Source organism: Stigmatopora nigra, chromosome 19 (assembly GCF_051989575.1).
Source record: "Stigmatopora nigra isolate UIUO_SnigA chromosome 19, RoL_Snig_1.1, whole genome shotgun sequence".
In the NCBI taxonomy this organism is placed as follows: Eukaryota; Metazoa; Chordata; class Actinopteri; order Syngnathiformes; family Syngnathidae; genus Stigmatopora; species Stigmatopora nigra.
In genome coordinates this window covers 6,164,281-6,181,832 of record NC_135526.1, presented here as the reverse complement: position 1 = coordinate 6,181,832, position 17,552 = coordinate 6,164,281, and the positions used below count along the sequence as shown (strand labels likewise).

General features: G+C 47.4%; 1 protein-coding gene across 1 annotated transcript in view; it reads right to left on the bottom strand.

Moving 5' to 3' along the window:
• The window catches only part of dchs1b (dachsous cadherin-related 1b), a 29,995-nt gene that overhangs the window by 7,871 nt on the left and 4,572 nt on the right, over positions 1-17,552 (bottom strand). Inside the window, exons 3-17 of the mRNA XM_077740873.1 lie at positions 17,294-17,491; positions 16,428-17,201; positions 5,848-6,027; positions 5,549-5,780; positions 5,229-5,465; positions 4,113-5,153; positions 3,854-4,041; positions 3,689-3,785; positions 3,179-3,336; positions 1,644-2,075; positions 1,256-1,551; positions 1,069-1,184; positions 485-724; positions 291-416; positions 4-213 (exon numbers count right to left, since the gene is read on the bottom strand). Of these exons, the coding sequence (XP_077596999.1) occupies positions 4-213; positions 291-416; positions 485-724; positions 1,069-1,184; positions 1,256-1,551; positions 1,644-2,075; positions 3,179-3,336; positions 3,689-3,785; positions 3,854-4,041; positions 4,113-5,153; positions 5,229-5,465; positions 5,549-5,780; positions 5,848-6,027; positions 16,428-17,201; positions 17,294-17,491 (4,525 nt within the window). The remainder of the gene's footprint in view (positions 1-3; positions 214-290; positions 417-484; positions 725-1,068; positions 1,185-1,255; positions 1,552-1,643; positions 2,076-3,178; positions 3,337-3,688; positions 3,786-3,853; positions 4,042-4,112; positions 5,154-5,228; positions 5,466-5,548; positions 5,781-5,847; positions 6,028-16,427; positions 17,202-17,293; positions 17,492-17,552) is intronic.

Below are 17,552 nucleotides of genomic sequence, written 5' to 3'. Positions count from 1 at the left end.
CACCGGTAATCCTGTACTCCAGCTCCCCACCGGGACCCGAGTCTGGGTCCGTGGCTTTGAGGATCCACAGCTCCACGGGGGACTGATTTTCAGGTACTTCTAGTCCGTACCATGGCTGGGCAAAGACTGGGGCGTTGTCGTTTACGTCCTCGATTTCGACATGCACTGTGGCTTTGGCAAAGTTGGGGGGCAGACCTCCATCCTGGGCGTATACTAGAGAGGGGCGTGGTTATATACAATGAATTGGCTTTCTCCAAAACATCATGTTAGGTCTTAGACTTTGCCATTACCTGTGAGAACATAGTGATCCCTCAGTTCTTTGTCCAGCTCTTTCGTGGTAGTGATGACGCCGGTCGACGGGTTGATGACAAAGCCTTCCTCCGTCACCCCGCCAAAAGTAATGTGCCCATTGGAGCCTGCGATGGATCACATGCCATGAAGAAGCTTTTCGACTTCTTTGACGGTAACTTGGCGAGAAGCCAACCTTGATCTCTGTCCATGGCCGCTACGGTCAGCACGGTGGTCCCGGGCCCCTGGTTCTCCAGAACCCGAGTTTGGTACTCTGTCTTCTGAAAGACCGGGGCCTCGTCATTGACGTCCATCACCTGGACTTGGAGAATCTGGGAGGTGGAAAGGGGAGGCTTCCCGCCGTCCTCCGCCACCAGCGTCAAGTTGAAAACCTCCTGCTCTTCTCGGTCCAAAGTTTTCAGGATGGACAAAGAGCCTGCCAAGGGAAATTGGGGATTATTACATTCTGTTTGCTTTTTATTTTTACTCTCTGAGTTATTTTTGTAGCCGTCATGAAGGTAACAGTTCATGAGTAATCTATCTACTATTAAAGCTTAATACCATCTGAGAAAACAAACCACAAGCTAATACAATTCGCACCCAGAAGACTTTGAGTCCATCTGGAAGTCCCATCAAGTGAGTACGTGACCCCGACCTCAGACGCCACCGAGGTGAAATATTACTCTAAGAAAAATGATCTAGCGTGGAAGTTCATAAAGCCCAGCCACATGGAACAGCGTGTCCATCTGCGGACCCCACACTTGGTGGGACCCTTCTTACCGGTGATTGGGTTCAGACTGAAGCGACCGGCGCCGTTCCCCGATCGGATCCTGTACGACACACGGCCATTTTCCCCCTCGTCCGCATCCCGGGCCATCGCGTGCAAAATCACGAAGCTGCCAGTGAATAAAAAGAACAGTTGAATCGGGCTCAATCTCCTAAATTAAAACAGTAGGAACCAACATACCCAACAGGCTGATCTTCTGTAACGCTGACAGCGGCCGGGGAGCAAAAAACGGGCGGGTTGTCGTTTTTGTCGGTGATAAAAACCCTCGCCGTGACCGAAGCCCAACGCCTCTGCGAGGGTTCCGTGGCTTGGTCGGTGGCCCGGATCACCAAGTGAAGTGACGGAACAATCTCTCGGTCTGGCGACTCCTGCAAGCTGAGGACGCCGCTAACGGGATCCAGTTTGAGGAGGCGGGCCTTCTCTGGCCAGTGGTGGTCCACGGAGTAACGCACTTCACTGTTGGGACCACTACCGTCCTGTTCAAAGACCAAAAATTGCACTTTTAGCCACTGAACAATTGCAGAAACTTCAATTAAGAGCCAAAAACCCAGACCAAGAAGACCCAAACCTTGTCTAAAGCTCGGAAGGTATATATAGAAGCTCCTGGCTGCAGGTTCTCAGGAATAACGATGGTGACGGGATCTTCCGTAAACTGCGGCGAATGGTCATTGCTGTCCTGCACCTGGATGCTCAATTTCACCAAGTGGCTTCTGGGAAAGACCCCCGAGAAGTCCGAGACCTCCACGTGCAGCATGTACTCCGAACCCTTCTCGTAGTCCAACTCCTGCACCAGGTAGACGTCCCCTTTGGAACGCTCCACCATGAAGGTCCCATCTCGGTCCGTGCCGCCCACCACCAGGTACGTGACCTGACCGTCTGGGACAGCCCATTCGGGCTGGTGTACTGAGCCCACCACGGAGCCCGGAAGAGCACCTTCCACCACATTCAGGGTCATGGACAGCACGTTGGGTTTTGGGGAGGACTTGGCAGAGTTCAAAACCTAAAGGGGGACAATAAAAATGGCATCAGACCTATTTGCTCCAATCACCAAGTCTTCATCTGGTCCATTCCAGAAGATCTGGAGGGACTGCAAATGCTACACTACTTCCAAATCTTCCAAAACCAACATGGAAACAACTTTGACCAAAATGTCTGTTTCTTTCTCCAATGAAGGTACCATATTTTCTCGCATATTGGCCGCCATACCCTTAAAATTGCCTTAAAATCATTTAATTTGTTGATTTCTCTCATATAAGACGCCCCATAATTCACAGTGTTGCCTCATATTCATGGGTGTAATAGGGAGTACAAATGTATTACTTTAAGTAAAATCATCATGTCCATAGTGTTCTAGTTTTGTCATAGCATCCCTAGTCACTGGATGCAATAATAGCATGGGATACATGTTAAGCAGCTATCAAGGCTGATATATTATTCATCTTTGTCATTGCAGTTTCAAGCATATCAAGTTTAATTTTTTTATATAAGCCATCCCCTCGATTTAGTCATAATTTAGTTTGTTACAAATAGGGCTTTTATGCGAGAAAATATGGCAATTACCCCTACAATAAATGGCGTGAAGATGACACATGCAAATCCTTCACTAAATTCATCCCGGCTTGATTATATATAATTCTGGTAAGGTTTTTTTTTTAATTGTTGGTCATAATTAAAGCGAGGGTTATCATAAATAACTGACATGTGGGACCGAGTGTGGCAGTGACTAATTTTTCCCAAGGGAATATTTCTGGTCCCTCTGTTTATTTTGACTTTGCCAGGTGGTTACGGCACCAATGGCGGCTCTTGTCACGTCATCTGGGAGCGTTTGACTCTGAGGTAAGCGTTTCCCAGATATCCTTAAAGATATCATAGCTGATCTGAAGGGATTGACCCGAGTTCATGACAACAAATGGGCTTCCACGGCCTAGGTTCTGGTTACTTGGCTAACCTTGGGGGCAGGAAATAACCCCATTGCAGAGATTGGAATCATTTCCTGGTTTTCCAATTCTTTTGACAGGCCACAATGAGGAAATGACTATAAAAAGCCGACTTTTTTTTTAGCCCAAGCCATCAGGTCCGAATTTGCCGAGAAAGCTTGATTACTTGTATCCGCAGCTGGCAGGCGGTGCTGAGGCTCGGCGTTCCGTGGTCGGCGGCGGTCACGGTCAGGGCGTACTCGGCGCGTTCCTCCCACCTCAACGGGGCGGCGGTTCGGAGCTCTCCGGTGGCGGCGTTTAGGGAGAAGCGCTCCGCTCTGGAGCCTGCGGGGGAAAGTATTAATTAAATTGCGTCCAGTGAGTCATGGCACGATGCTGTGTTTAAAAAAATGCCGTTTTTCGTCTCCAAAAATTGAAGTCGGTAAATCCCAGACAATTTCCAGTTCACTTAACAACATAAAATATGGCCTATCAAACCAACCATCCTATTGGCTATTACTCTACACAATAAAATGTCACTTTCTAGACCACAAGGTCCAACAAAAACAGGTCCCACTTATCACACCCGGTATTTCAAGTTTGAGGGATTTGACCATTTTTATATGAGCAAATCCTAGCAATGAATTTGACTCGGACCTCCCAAAAATGTCAAATGTCACTAAAAACGAAGTCTTGCCTGATAAAGAGTAGTAGACAGTGCCGTTTTCTCCTTCATCCGGATCCTTGGCGGACATGAGCCCCAATACGACCCCAGAGGGAAGCCCCTCGTCGACCTACAATGGAAAATCGTTACTATAGTCCTCCCAAGATCTTTTTCCAAATGTTTATCGGCAATGGCTACCTGAAAGATCAACTCCCGGTCAGGTCGGATGTGAGTGAATCTGGGGGCGTGGTCGTTTTCATCCAGAACGCTGACATGAGCGGTGCCGGTGGCGCTTCGAGGGGGCGTGCCGGCGTCCTGCACCACCACCGCCAACTGGAAGCTGGACTGCCGCTCTCGGTCCAGGGCCTGTCGAGTACTGATTTCTCCTAGAAAGCCAAAAGCCCGGATGTGAGTCCCTAAACTTGTCAAGACAAACCGCTTTGGCACCGGTCTTTACCTGTCTGCGAGTTGATCTGAAAGTGTGCGTCGGCATGCAGCAGCCTGTAGGAAAGTCGGGCGTTCGGTCCCGCGTCTCGGTCCGTGGCAGAAACCCTTCCGAAGCCCGTCCCTGCTAACATATTCTCCCGGACTGCAAGGAACACCCTGTCCCGGGTGAGCTTAGGGGAGTTGTCATTCTCATCCGTCAACGTCACCCTGACAGTGGCACTGCCCGTCCTTCCCGTCCCGCCCAGACCAGAGGTGGCGACCACGGTCAGCAGGTACATGTCCTTGACTTCGCGGTCCAGGGAGCTTTGCACAAATAGCCAACCGCTATCAGGCGCCACGCCGAAGCCGGCCGCGTCGCCGTCGGGTCGGAGGCGGTAGGAAATGTCGGATGAAGAGGCACTTCCACCGTTTCCGGTGGCGTCTCGGTTGAGAGCTCGAACTTGGAGGAAGCGGGTGCCCAGAGGTGGGTTTTCTCGAAGCTCCACACGGTAGGTCAGAGTGTCAAAGTGAGGACCCTGTGCGTCCTGCGCCTGAATGTGGACCACCAATGTGAAGGTGGAGCTCAACTGGGGAGCGCCACCGTCTTTGGCCACCACTTGGAGGTCGTAGCGGGGGACGCTCTCGTAGGACAGAGCCCCGATCAAGCGCACCTCTCCACTGCCTCGATCAACTCCAAAAGTTCTCTGGCCGGCTCCGCCGCCGGCCACCAAATCGAAACTGAGTAGACCATTATGACCTGAGTCCTTGTCCGAGGCCCGGACACGGTAGATGGCGGTTCCCATTTTGGTGACCTCGGGTAAGAGGAGGGACTCAGACGACGAGGGGAGGAAGACGGGCGCATTGTCGTTGATGTCCGAGACGGATATGAGGACTCGCCCGGTCCCGAAGGACGGAGGGGTGCCGAAGCGTGCCTGAATCTCCAGCTCCAGCCTCGGGCGGCTTTCGTGATCCAAGGGGAGGGCAGTGCGAATGGTTCCCGTGGCGCTGTCCACGGTGAAGTAGCCATCTGGATCTCCAGAGGAGATGGAATAGGAGATGTCCTTGGAAAGACCTGTTCAAAGTGGACACCCTATAAACATCTGCTACTTTTGACAACCCGCACCAAAACCGGATGAGCTTTTCCAACCTGTCTTAGTGGCAGCGCGGACCACTCCCACTGCCGTGCCCCGGAGAACATCCTCGGACACGGTGAAGAAGTACTGCGACTGCTCGAAGACGGGCGACGACACGGAGCCCCCCACCACGCTCACGTTGACCTTGGCGTTCACCGGAGCGCTTAGGCCGCCGCCATCTTGGGCTGATATCACCATGGAGATGACAGAGTTGGCTTTGCCGTGAAGGGAGCGAGACAGGGATATCACCCCTAAAGGATAGAGGCTTAGTGGCATCGGCTCCAGTCCGCCATTTTGGCTATTTGAAATTAAAGAGATTTGGGTTTAGTCTAACCTGTGTCCTTGTTGAGGGTGAAAAACGAAGACCCTCCCCCTGATGTCAGCTGGTATGCGATCCGCCCATTCTCCCCGGCGTCGGGATCGTGGGCCATCACCCTGACCACAGACGTCCCGGGGGCGCTGTGGGCACTCAGGCTGACGGCGTAGAGGAGCGGGTAGAAGGCGGGCCGGTTATCATTTAGGTCCAGCACCGACACCTGCACGCTAACCGTCGAGATAAGTCCGCCCTTAAGAGGAAAAACAATGGTTTATTAGATGAGCGAGTTTCCCAACCAATCAAATGTCGCCTCCTACCCCATCCGTGGCGGTGACCGTCAACTCGAACACGCCTGGCCCGTCGTCGCGGTCGATGACGGCGCCGGTACACAGCCGCCCGCTCTCCTTGTCCACGGTGAAAAGACCGGACGTGGCGCCGGACGCCAGCTCGTAGGAGATGGCGCCAAAAGAACCGCGGTCGCCATCTGTGGCGGACACCTGAAGAAGAAAAACAAGGGGGACCCTAAAAATGGTGGTTGGGACAAAGTTTGGGTAAAACATCTGCACGCCACATGAAGACGCCGACTTCAATTTACGCCGCTACGCTCTGGGCTTAACCTTTTAAGTAAGTGGAGATTTATTTGCGCGCCTCATTTTATGGCCGCAAAACGCACAGCCCGATACTAAATTTGAGAGCAGGTGGAATGTGAACAATAACAAATGAAATCGTATGTTGCCTTACTGTGGAATTCTGCAGTTTTTGTTTTATTTTGAAAGAGCACAGGAGCAAAAGTTTAGACTTTCATTGTATGAACATGGACTATTTTTGGACTATATTTGGACTACTTTGGAATGCTTCTGTTAGTTTTGGAAGCCAATTTGGAAACCACCTGGTCTTGTGAGGAATGATGGCAAAAACATTATTGTGGCAATTTGTTCTTCTCCTGCTGATGAGTTGAGCCTAATTAAGACCTGAGCAAGGCCAAGGTTTCTCTTTTTTTTGGCAAGGCCGATGACAACTCGAGACCTCAAAAGCGGAGAAGTCCCAACCGACTCCCCCCACATTTCGACTCCTCTATTTTTGTTTTTCCCGCGTCGCATCTCTTCTTCTTTCAGCACCCCATTATAACCGGCGCTTTCATGTGGAGTTCGCAGCTGGAAATTATTAGTGGAATTTCAAGAGGGATGAAAGGTTAAACGGGGGGACGGAACACTAAAGAGATTTACTGTACTTCTATATTTGGGGAAAAAATACTGCAGTGTGCCCGCGTCCATCATTTCTCAACTGAGAGGAAAAATAGCCACATGAAGAACATGTTTTACCAACTATAATAAGAAAAATATTGAGGAAATTGCATGGAAAGTCAGTCATACTTGAGTAGACCCCTTGCTGTTTATCTTCCAGGGATTTCCTTCCATTTTGTGTCATTTCCCGTTCCTATTGAGTGTCCAAAAAGCCTAAAATCAACAGGAAGGGATCCCAAATCCACTGGAAGTGACCTAGAGATGCCCCCAAATCAACAGAAATTGCATTTTCCAGGTAGAAACGTCATAAGCAGCTGTAAGAAGTCGGTCCGTCTTCCCAACGGTGACGCCAATGAACTATTTGCCCATAATCTTACCCCTGAACTCGCCTATGAAATATGTCCCAGTTTAAACATGACGGCGTGGAGAAAAGCAAAAGGCCAGCCGTGAAGAAAGAGTCAAACATTTTCTCCGTTGACTCCCAACCACAAGTTCAAAGTGCGGCCGCTTTCAAAACATAACTCCGGCGTACCAACGGACGTGCAATTTACCAGCACTGTCATTATATATTTTTACACAAGCGCCTACCAAGTGATTGCGCCACTAATGACGTAACCGCATGGCACGGCCCAACGCAAAGACGTGGCCGTTAGCCGCAAAATTCCTATTTAAGAGAATAAAAACGTGCAAAATTGGTCCTTCTTAAACATTTACATAAAAATATTGCTACATTGACAATGCTTAACATCCAATCTATAATATTATATGTGTATATGTGTATACGTGTATACGTGTATATGTGTAAATGTGTAAATGTGTATATGTGTATATGTGTATATGTGTATATGTGTATATGTGTAAATGTGTATGTGTATATGTGTATGTGTGTGTATATGTGTATATGTGTATGTGTGTGTGTATGTGTATGTGTATGTGTATGTGTATGTGTATGTGTATGTGTATATATATATATATATATATATATATATATATATATATATATATAGAGAGAGAGAGAGAGAGAGAGAGAGAGAGAGATAGATAATAAAAGAAGCTGCCTAAGCACAATGGGTTCATTGAGGACAAAGTGTGCTTACGTCCGACACGCGCACAAAGCGACGCTATACTAATCAACGCAATCGATTTAGCAAGATGCTCCTCGGAGGCCGGGTACAAACGAGACAATTCATTGAACAGTCCCCTAGTTCAATTTTCTCTCCGGTTAACCAGCCAGCCCACAAACGGCCGCTTCGTCCTCCTTTGACCCCCATTTGACTCCCGTGCCGGCGGTTCGAGCCCAGGTCAGCCACAGGGTTAAAGTGACGCCGCCTAATCCGGTTAGGCTAATCACACAATCAACTTTAGCTCCTTTGTCAGGAAAAGGGTAGCAAATTATCTGACGTCTTAGTATCGCGTGAGCGCCCGCTTTATCATTATTGTCGTCTAGGGGCACCGGGTCCCTTTAGTGGTACGTCAAGACCTTCTTTAATCCACTGCAGTGTAGCTGAATACAAAAATACCCACCGAATGTTTATCTGAATTTGTTAAAAACTACCTCGGCATTGAATTTGTGACGTAAATGCCGATCACTGGGTACCAAAAACCAACATCACGATGCACTCGGGCCAAAATGCTGAGCTCACTTCTTCGTAAAAAGCAAACAACGTGTGTGTTATTAGCTCGCAAAAACTCCCCAATTGCCGCATATCGCGTGACGCGATCAATGTAAATGTTTAGACGTGGAATAATAAGACAGACTGGAAGATTATAGAGTCCAGTTTCATGTTCAGTCATTGAATTTATACACTTTGCGGTTCAGGCGGTGTCCTTTTTCCAACATTTAGACTCAAAGTGGCCCATGATGTAAGACGCCAACAACGGTGACCGCTTTTTGCGTTTGAGGTGGCTTTTAGTCGGAGCGGAAAGTATATATTTCTTCTTTTTGACCAAGAGAAAAAAGTCGGACGCCACTTTGATGTCCCGCAAAGAGCGGCCGACGAGTCTTCCGAAGCCAAAAATAAAACACTTGAGGTGTATTTTCATGTCATGTTTTCGAGAAACCATGCAAACTATTTAAGTGGAACGGGCAAAGACGGCCAAAGTAAACAAAACAAAGATAAAGACGGCCAAGACGTGCTTGGTTTTCCATTTTTTTGATTGCATTTCATCTCATAGCACACTAAAAAGCAATGCTCGTCTTTCACCGTGGCAAAATTCCCAAGAGTAAGTCAACGTAAACCAGCATAATTGCGAGCAAACACTTGATTTGGCGTTTAAAACGGCAGCCCGACTCAACAACACGCCAAGGAATCAAATCTTGTGGCATTCCAGTCTTGGGGGAGGGGAAGAAAAACAGATTCCTTGCTCTCTCTACCGCATCCTGGCCATGTTTTTATTGGCTAAGACGCCACAATGCTAAAAGTGAGCATATAGTCGAAGCAAAACGACGGTCTGTATATAGCACATCTCTCATAACCATGACCCCAATGGCTTTTTCTTCAGCCTCCCCTGTTAGCAACTAGCGTAGAGACAGTCGCTTCGTTTTCTGGCACCAGACGGACTTTAAATGAATGGTTATAAATATTCGAGATCAGCCACCCGTCACTTCTAAGAGGGAAAATGCAGAGGAGGACCCGGTCGTTTGACGGACAGATAGTATCGCCCCGTGGCGGCTTATCGTGCCACGGCGCTGATGTCATCGTTTACTGTAAGCTTTCATTTTGGCCCTCCAGTTCATTTTGGACAACTTGTCTTTTTACACCTAAGGCTTATCTGAAAGCGTGAAAATAAACAATAGACACGCTTCCTTGAATAGAAGACGCCAGGGATTGTAGAGAACGGAATTGTCCGGCTGGGTCTGTTTTAGAGAGCTGGAAGTCGGACATTTTGACAGAAAATCAATATTGGAGAAAGACAGAATCAGTCCCTGGACACGTAACAACAATTTTGCTTGAAAGCCTTTTCATTTCCAAAAGCTCTGACTCAGACTTCAGACTCCAATCCACTGGATTAAAACATTCATTTGAGAACTATTCCAAAACGTGATCTGGCTTGGATTTGCTTACGCCAACTCCATGAATGAAACAAAACACAACTTCAATTGTAATTCCGATTTAATTTCCCAGCAAAGACAATGACCAAAACAACTCCTTCAAGAACTGCAAACAAAACCTAATCAACCTCAACCAAACAAGCTCACTATCCCATAATTCTTCAGGTCCTACTATCCACATTTCAACCTAACCTTTACCCTACTTTGAGTCACCAACTTTTCAAAAGCAACATACCCAACATGCATATCAAAAAGTCAGTAAGATGAGCACTTTCCACTTAACGTTCCTTAAACTTTACTGACAAATACGGCTTTAGCTTTCCTAAAACTTAAGCATCTCGGTAGGAGAAAGACAATCCACCCACCGAGGCTGAATTTAACGCAGAATCATCTCCACCTCGGAGCTAATGAGTTTGATTAATCCCCTGCCGGCTCTTGTCTCCTTATCGCTAATGCCGACACTTTTAGCCCAGGGGTAGAGAACCTATGGCTCGGGAGCCACATGTGGCTCTTTTGATGAGTGCAACTGGCTCTTTGCTAACCTGTGAGGTAAAATTATTGAAATCGCTTGTGACAGAACTGAGATATTACATCTAGAACTGCTTTAATCTTCATATTTTTTTGTAGTAGACTCTATTGGGATGCATCCTCATTGATTAGCAACAGCATAAGAATATTTTATTTTTTTCCACTTTAAAAGAGGTGAAATTACTAAAGAAAAATAGCAAAGGCACTCGTTTACATATATGTATTTTGACTTTTAAATTAGAAAGTTTAATGAACCCGAGTGGAGGTTGCTGGGTTCAGACTGGACTCAAAAGGGATTAGAAGCGGGGGCAGTCACGGGTCCGAGAAGACCTCCGGCGTGGTTTGGCCGCTGACCCGGTCGCGCACAGCAGCCAAAGGGACGCCAGGAGGTGGCCTCGTATCACGTGGTGGGAAAAGCAGACTTGCCTGAGATTAGCAATTTGATCAAAGCTGCTTTTCAATTGAAAGTGCAGGCAAAAAAAGATTAGGACAAAGGTTTTCAATCTCCTGCAAAAATGAAAAAAAAAAAGAATAATGTTAACTATTTCGGAGACAATCGGATATATTTCCCTAGTATTACTCAGTTTTTTTTAAATATTTGTTCCCACGCAGTATTTTGAAGGCGGTTCGCTCACGACTGAAATGTTAAATAAAGGTCCGCTTGTAAGTGGAAAGTAGTAAATTGCTAAGTCAAGGTAGCATGTGGCGAAAGCGGCGTTTCGGACAGGAGGCCGTAAACGCGTCAAATGCACGACTCCCCGACGGCCTCGTCCAAACCCCGTTTCGACGCCTCCCGCCGCGAGCCACAATGGCCGGCTTGTGCCGTACGCTCGTGAGGGTACTTCCCCCTTTGAACCCGCGCATTTTCTTTATAGCTCCTTCCGACACCCCTCATTTCCCCCCGCTGAACTATTTCTCGATCTCGCCAAAGGTCGCGTGGTGGCGGTTGTTTTTTGGGTTATTTTCCAGTTGCTTCTTGGTTTTGGTGCGGGGGGGGGGGGGGGGGGGTTGAAGAATGTTTTGTCACGCGGCTAAAAAGCAAAACAAAATATTTTAAATTTACTCTCTGTCCTTGCCACTAAGATTTTTTGGCAATCTCATTTTTTATTGTTGGTTGGCTTACAAAGATCAAAAGCATGCTTGATTTTTTTAAAGACATTTTCTGCCGAGTTTGTGCAACATTCTATTGTGGCTTGTGTCATGTTGCACATTAAAATCACCCAAAAATGGAGTTGTTGTGGTAGTAAATATTTCTAAAATGAGCATTTTGCTGGGCTCTACATTATAAATGGAGAGTAGTTTGTCCTACTGTAAGATTCTATTGATTATTATTGTGAATCAAAATGTTTTTGCGCAAAATAGTGGCGTTTTGGCCTTTTTTCCACCCAAAATTTGCATTAATAAATGTAGCAGTTTGTTCAACTGTATGATTCCACTGATTATTATTACAAGTCAAAATGTCTTTGTTCAAAATAGTGTCGTTTTTGCTTTTTTTCCACCCAAAATTGCACCATAAAAAGACATGACTATATCAGTGACTCACCATATGACTTTTGCAGTGACTTTTAGCATCATGTGTAACCTATTAGGTGAGTCATGATGTCATCCTATTGGGACCCTTTTGCTTTAATGTCTGACGTCTTTGGGGTCAGAGGTGGGCCATTTTTGAGGGTGGTGGGGTTAGGGTACTACAACTCACGCAATATTTGTCACTAGGAGATTGTCTATTTCCTTTCCAAACTAATCTCAGGCCGAAAAGTTTCCCAGCGAGAAGTGGGTAGGCGGAGCCGGGGTCGTCGGACGTTATTAGAAGCTGAGACGGGAAGCGGCGCGGTGGCGCAGGAAGCCTTCGGCCCCGCCGCTATTGTCGAGACGGGGAGAACGGACGTTCTGGCCAAGACGATACGAGCCGGAGGAAGCGGGAACCGAAGTCCGGTGGCGACTAACTAGCAACCGAAGAATTGATTTGCGCTCCATTTTTTAAAGTAAAGGAGAAAAAAAAGTACACATCTGTTTTGTACGTGCACACACACACACACACACACACACACACACACACACACATAGACACACACATGCAGGCACACACTCATGATTTGTAGCAGATGAGGTGGGGGAGGGGGCACGCTTGTTCGCCATCCATCTACCTTTTAACACTCTGACAGACAAAAGATTACCAGGACTTTTACCTCATTCATTGTGTGCGTGGGTGAGGGAAAGTTTTTCCAAGTGGGGGTGGGAAGGGACTTATGCCTAACAACACCCCTTCTTTTGTGTTCTGGACATAGCAGCTGGTGTGCGGGTGTTGTGCCCGTGTGCCCCTTTTGAGACGTATTTAATTGGATCATTTAGGAAACAAAAGACGGGGGTCATGGGCTAATGTTCAGTCAGGTATTTGGTATGAACAAATGGAGAAAAATGTTTGACATTTAGGGCTCTATGGTCAAGCGTTGACCTCTGTCATTGCTATCAAGACCTGAATGGGGCGATGACTACTTGTGATAGACTTAAACGAGCATTTAGGGGAATTTAAGACTGTAATAATATCTGACAATTTCCATTTGACTTTAATTCATTCAAATTTTAGAATATTTTATTAGAATATTTTGGTTCATTTTTTTGGCATGCATCAAAAAGGATCATGATCGAATTCCTCCAAAATGTGTCTTTTTTTACAAATGATATATGTTATATTTTTATTTATTTTTCAAAATACGAATTATTTATCATTATTGTGCATAAGGAAAAAAGGTACATAAACACTAATTCCCCCCCCCCCCCTCCCCCTATTCTGACTAGATAGTGGGGCAGCTTCTCCATTTTCCTCCACTCTAGGTTGCCGTGGTTACGGGTGAAGGCTCTCCCGCACGTGCGACGACATCATGGTCGATAAGAGCTACGCGTACTGGGGGGGTGGGAGGTGTTGGCCAAGTCCGCCCTGCCTCCCACCGCGACATCGCCATGGCAACCGACAGCCCGTTTGTTCACGCCTCTCTTTGTCTCCTTTGGGAACATTGATTGAGAAAATTCCACCGTGTCATCAATAATTCAAGATGACACATTTTTTCTCCCAAAACATCAGTGTTGGATTTAAAATTTAGGCTTTATATAGGCTTCATATAGCATTTTGCATATTAATGAAACCCACTCATTAATGAAACCACATTCCCCTCACTAGGGTCGCGGGTGGGGTGCTGGAGCCTATCCAAGCTGATTTCGAGGGACTCCCTGAATTGGTGGCCGGCCAATCGCAGAGCACGAGGAGATAAACAACCATTCATGCTCACACTCATAACTAAGGGCGATTATTATTAATACTACTATGAAGATGCTGAAGTGAATTTGATTGGCTGTTCTGGGTTAGCTGAATAAAATCGTTGTGGTTCCAAAATATGTTTCCAAGCACGCGAGCGGAAGAAGCCCTTTTTTTTTTTTGCTTTTCCCCCTGTGGTATCCCGAAAATGAAAGAAAAGCGGCCAGTCGCTGGCTTTCCGCTCACCGACGCCGTCGGGCTGCGGTGGCCAACGGCGACGAGGAAAGCAGATGTTTAGCCTCGACGACGCCTGCCTCCACTGCCGTTTTTCTTACTTCATGAAACACGTCGCTTGACATTTTTGGTATAATCCCCTAGAAAAAAATGGACCTTCTGCATTTTTTAATCTGTCAGCGCCACATCATAAACGTCCAGTCGTCCAATCCAGTAGGAGGCCCTGGCGCCAATCTTGAATGGACGTACAGTCAATGGCAGGCAAGGAGTTACAAAATAAAATTGATTCTTCCCCTGGCCAAGGTCCACCACCCCTGCCAAGATGTTTTTACAAAAAAGTCCAAAAATTCTAACTTCCTATCCAGAAACTACTACTAATGACTATGGTTATTAAAATAATAACGATGTTGACAAGCATTGTTGTCTTTGATGTCAAAGTGGTGTGATTTTTATCGCAGGCCACGCCCCAGCCAGACGGATCGGAACAACGGGGGCTTTAAAGTCGATTCCCCAACGAAACTCAATCCGCCGTTGCGTCTTAACCAATCGAGCGCAGCTGTCGCTTCCGAGCGGACGCACAGGCTCGCACTCGTGCGTCGGAATTTTTCAGCAAAAAGCACGGATGGCTTTGACGGCATTTTGGCTGTTGGGATCCGCTTTTCTTTCCCAAAATAGAAGTCATTTCATCAATGGGAAAGATTTTTAAAGGGTTTGTTTTTCCAAAAAGAGCTAAGCATCCTTATATTTGACCAAAATGGTCCAAATTCTCCTAATTTTATTGTCTTTCACTTTTAATTATTTTCATTAAAAACCAAAAAGGGGATCAGCAAAGGTTCTTTTTTACTTGATTTTTTTAAGTTTTACTCTATTTATTGAGAGTTTTATACATTTAGCAATTTTGTATCATTCTTTTTACATTTAGTTAAAAAAAGGAACAAAACCACAAATTGTCTGATTATTCCCTGAGATTGGCGAGCAACCAATCTAGCTAATTATTATCTGAGATTGATCCAGCACCCCCGCGATCCTTCTGAGGATAGGCGGTTTCACAAGATGAAGAAATGAATTCCTTTCTCAATGCTCCCCCCCCCCCAAAAAATCTATATATCAATGAAGCTATTTTATTTAAATTTCCCTTTTGCGAGAAACACGTTCCATCATTGGGCTCCCGATCCCTGAGTTTGACACCAGTGCTTCTTCACATGTTCAAAAAAAAAAAGAAAAACATAAATCGGCGAGCGATCCATAATCCGTGCTGTCTGGCGAGGCGACAGCTGCGCTCCAATTTGCTAACACGTCGCGCTATATCACATTTCACTTTTAGAATTAACCAAAAGTGACCGCACCTACAACCATTCTAATCCGTCCTTCACAACACAACACGGGCAATAAACGAGCGGAACCGGTCCGAATCCCCGCAAATCCTCGAGCGCTCGTCGGAATGGCCGTTAATAACGAACCTTTCCGGCATCTCCTGAGAAAAAAAAATCTCCTTGAGCATTGAAAATTGCTTCTTTGTTCCCATTCTCATGACCCCTACCTTGACAGGATATCACCCCAGATCAGATGCTTACGCACAAACATGAGCGCACGCACGCACGGCTCGTCCCGTCTGAAAAGGAAGCCGGGAGATTCGGGCCGAGAAGCGGAAAGAGGGCTATTCTTTGTGTGGCCGTTGCAAACGCGGCAAGAATTTTCAATGACTTTACGGTTAACGAAAGGTCTTGGCTGACTGAGGCCTGGCCAGAGCACCTGCGGGGAGCGGAAGGCCCGCTCAAAAAAACAAAGCAAACACTTCAGCGTTTCAAAAAGGCTGGATTGCAAGAAAAAGATGACCCAGAAAAAGCAAAAATGGGAAATAATGAGCCGACCAAGTGCCTTTGTACTAATTTTTTCTTCACTGAATGAATTCAACAAAAAAATAGCCTTCAAACCAATCCTCTCATTCCATTGATCCGATTAACGTGGTTGTAGTGCGGCAACCACACAGTTGTGAAGTTCTGGGTTTGAATCCAAGTCACTCCAGCTGTGTGGAGTTTGCGTGGGTTTTCCCCAGGTACTCCGGTTTCCTCCCACACGAAGGTTGGTCTGTCTCTTCGTACCATGTGATTGGCTGGCCACATATTCAGGGTGTCCCCTGAAATCTGCTGGGATAGGCCCCAGCACCCCCCGCAACCCTAGTGAGGATGAAGTGGTTCAGAAAATGAGATGAGACTATTAATGTTTTTAGGGTTTTAAGAGAAAATGTGCTAATTTGTTAACTAATTTGTTAACTAATTTGTTAACCGCCTGAAGTCAGCTGGGATAGGCTCCAGCACCCCCTGCGACCCTAGTAGAAAATGAGATGAGACTATTTATAACGATTTAAATTAAGAGAAAAGCTGCAGCACCCCCCATGAATAAATGAATGATTGATCCAATGCGTACCTCGGCCTATTTCAATCATGTGTGACATATACACAAGTATTCCTAGTATACACCAATTGGGTCAGGAATTAAATAAAATTAAATATGTTAGTACTCAACTCAACCAAACAAGGAACAAATGTTTCGCCTGGGAAAGTACACAACCCGACATATCGTTACCTGGAGGAAGCAAGTTCCGGCGGGGGCGTTCTCCTCCACGCTGGCGTTGTAAAAGCTCCTCGAGAAGACGGGCGCGTTGTCGTTGGCGTCCTGCAGAAGCACGTCCACCCGAGCCGTGGACGAGAGCGGCGGGCGCCCTCCGTCCGTGGCCACCACCGTCACGCCGGGCGAGGGCTCCGACTCAAAGTCCAGGGCGGCGGCCGTGGTGATGATCCCCGTCCGCGGGTCCACCGAGAACCAGTCCCAGCGGGAGTCGGCGCCCTTGAGGAGACTGTAGCGGATTTCCCCGTTGGGGCCCTGGTCCTTGTCCCGGGCCGTGACCTGGAGGACGAAGGAGCCCGGGTAGACCGCCTCCGGGATACTCTGCCTGTAGGCCCGCTGGTCAAAGAGAGGCGGGTTGTCGTTGACGTCCGTCACCCGGATGGTGAAGGAGGACTCGGCCCGCAGGGGGGGCGTGCCCGAGTCGGTGGCCATCACCCGCAGGTCGTAAGAGTCGCGCTCCTCGCGGTCCAGTTCTTGGTCCACGTAGATCAGGTAAATGATGCTGTCCTTGGTGGTCAAGGCAAACTTGCCCTCGCCACCCTCCAGGGACACGTTGACGTTGGCGTACTCGCCGTAGTCCGGGTCGGTGACGGAAATGCGGGCCACGTACTGGCCCGGCTGGGCGCCCTCCGAGATCCTGGGGGAACCGTCCTCGCTTAGGAAGATGATGGTCATGGTGGGTTGGTTGTCGTTGTAGTCCCTAACGTGGATGGTCACAAAAGCATTGCTTGCCTGGAGAAGGAAGGAAGTTAAGGCTTCATTTTCACTCATTGTTCAGCAAGTTTCCCGTATTGGGGGAAAACTTACAAGACATGGCGTCTTACCTCTGGCTGACTGGCGTTGTCCCTGGCCTGGACCACCAGCTCATGCACTCTCTTCAGCTCGTAGTCCAACGGTCTGTTGAGCGTGATGACGCCAGACTTCAGGTCCATGACAAAGTAGCGTTCGGGGTCACTTTGTCGACGGTTGATCTCGTACAGGACCAGACCATTGTCTCCCTGGTCTTGGTCAGTGGCAAAAACCTGCCCAAAAAATAACCAGATGAGGGACTGGACTTTACCACTGTAAAATCTAAATAAATGA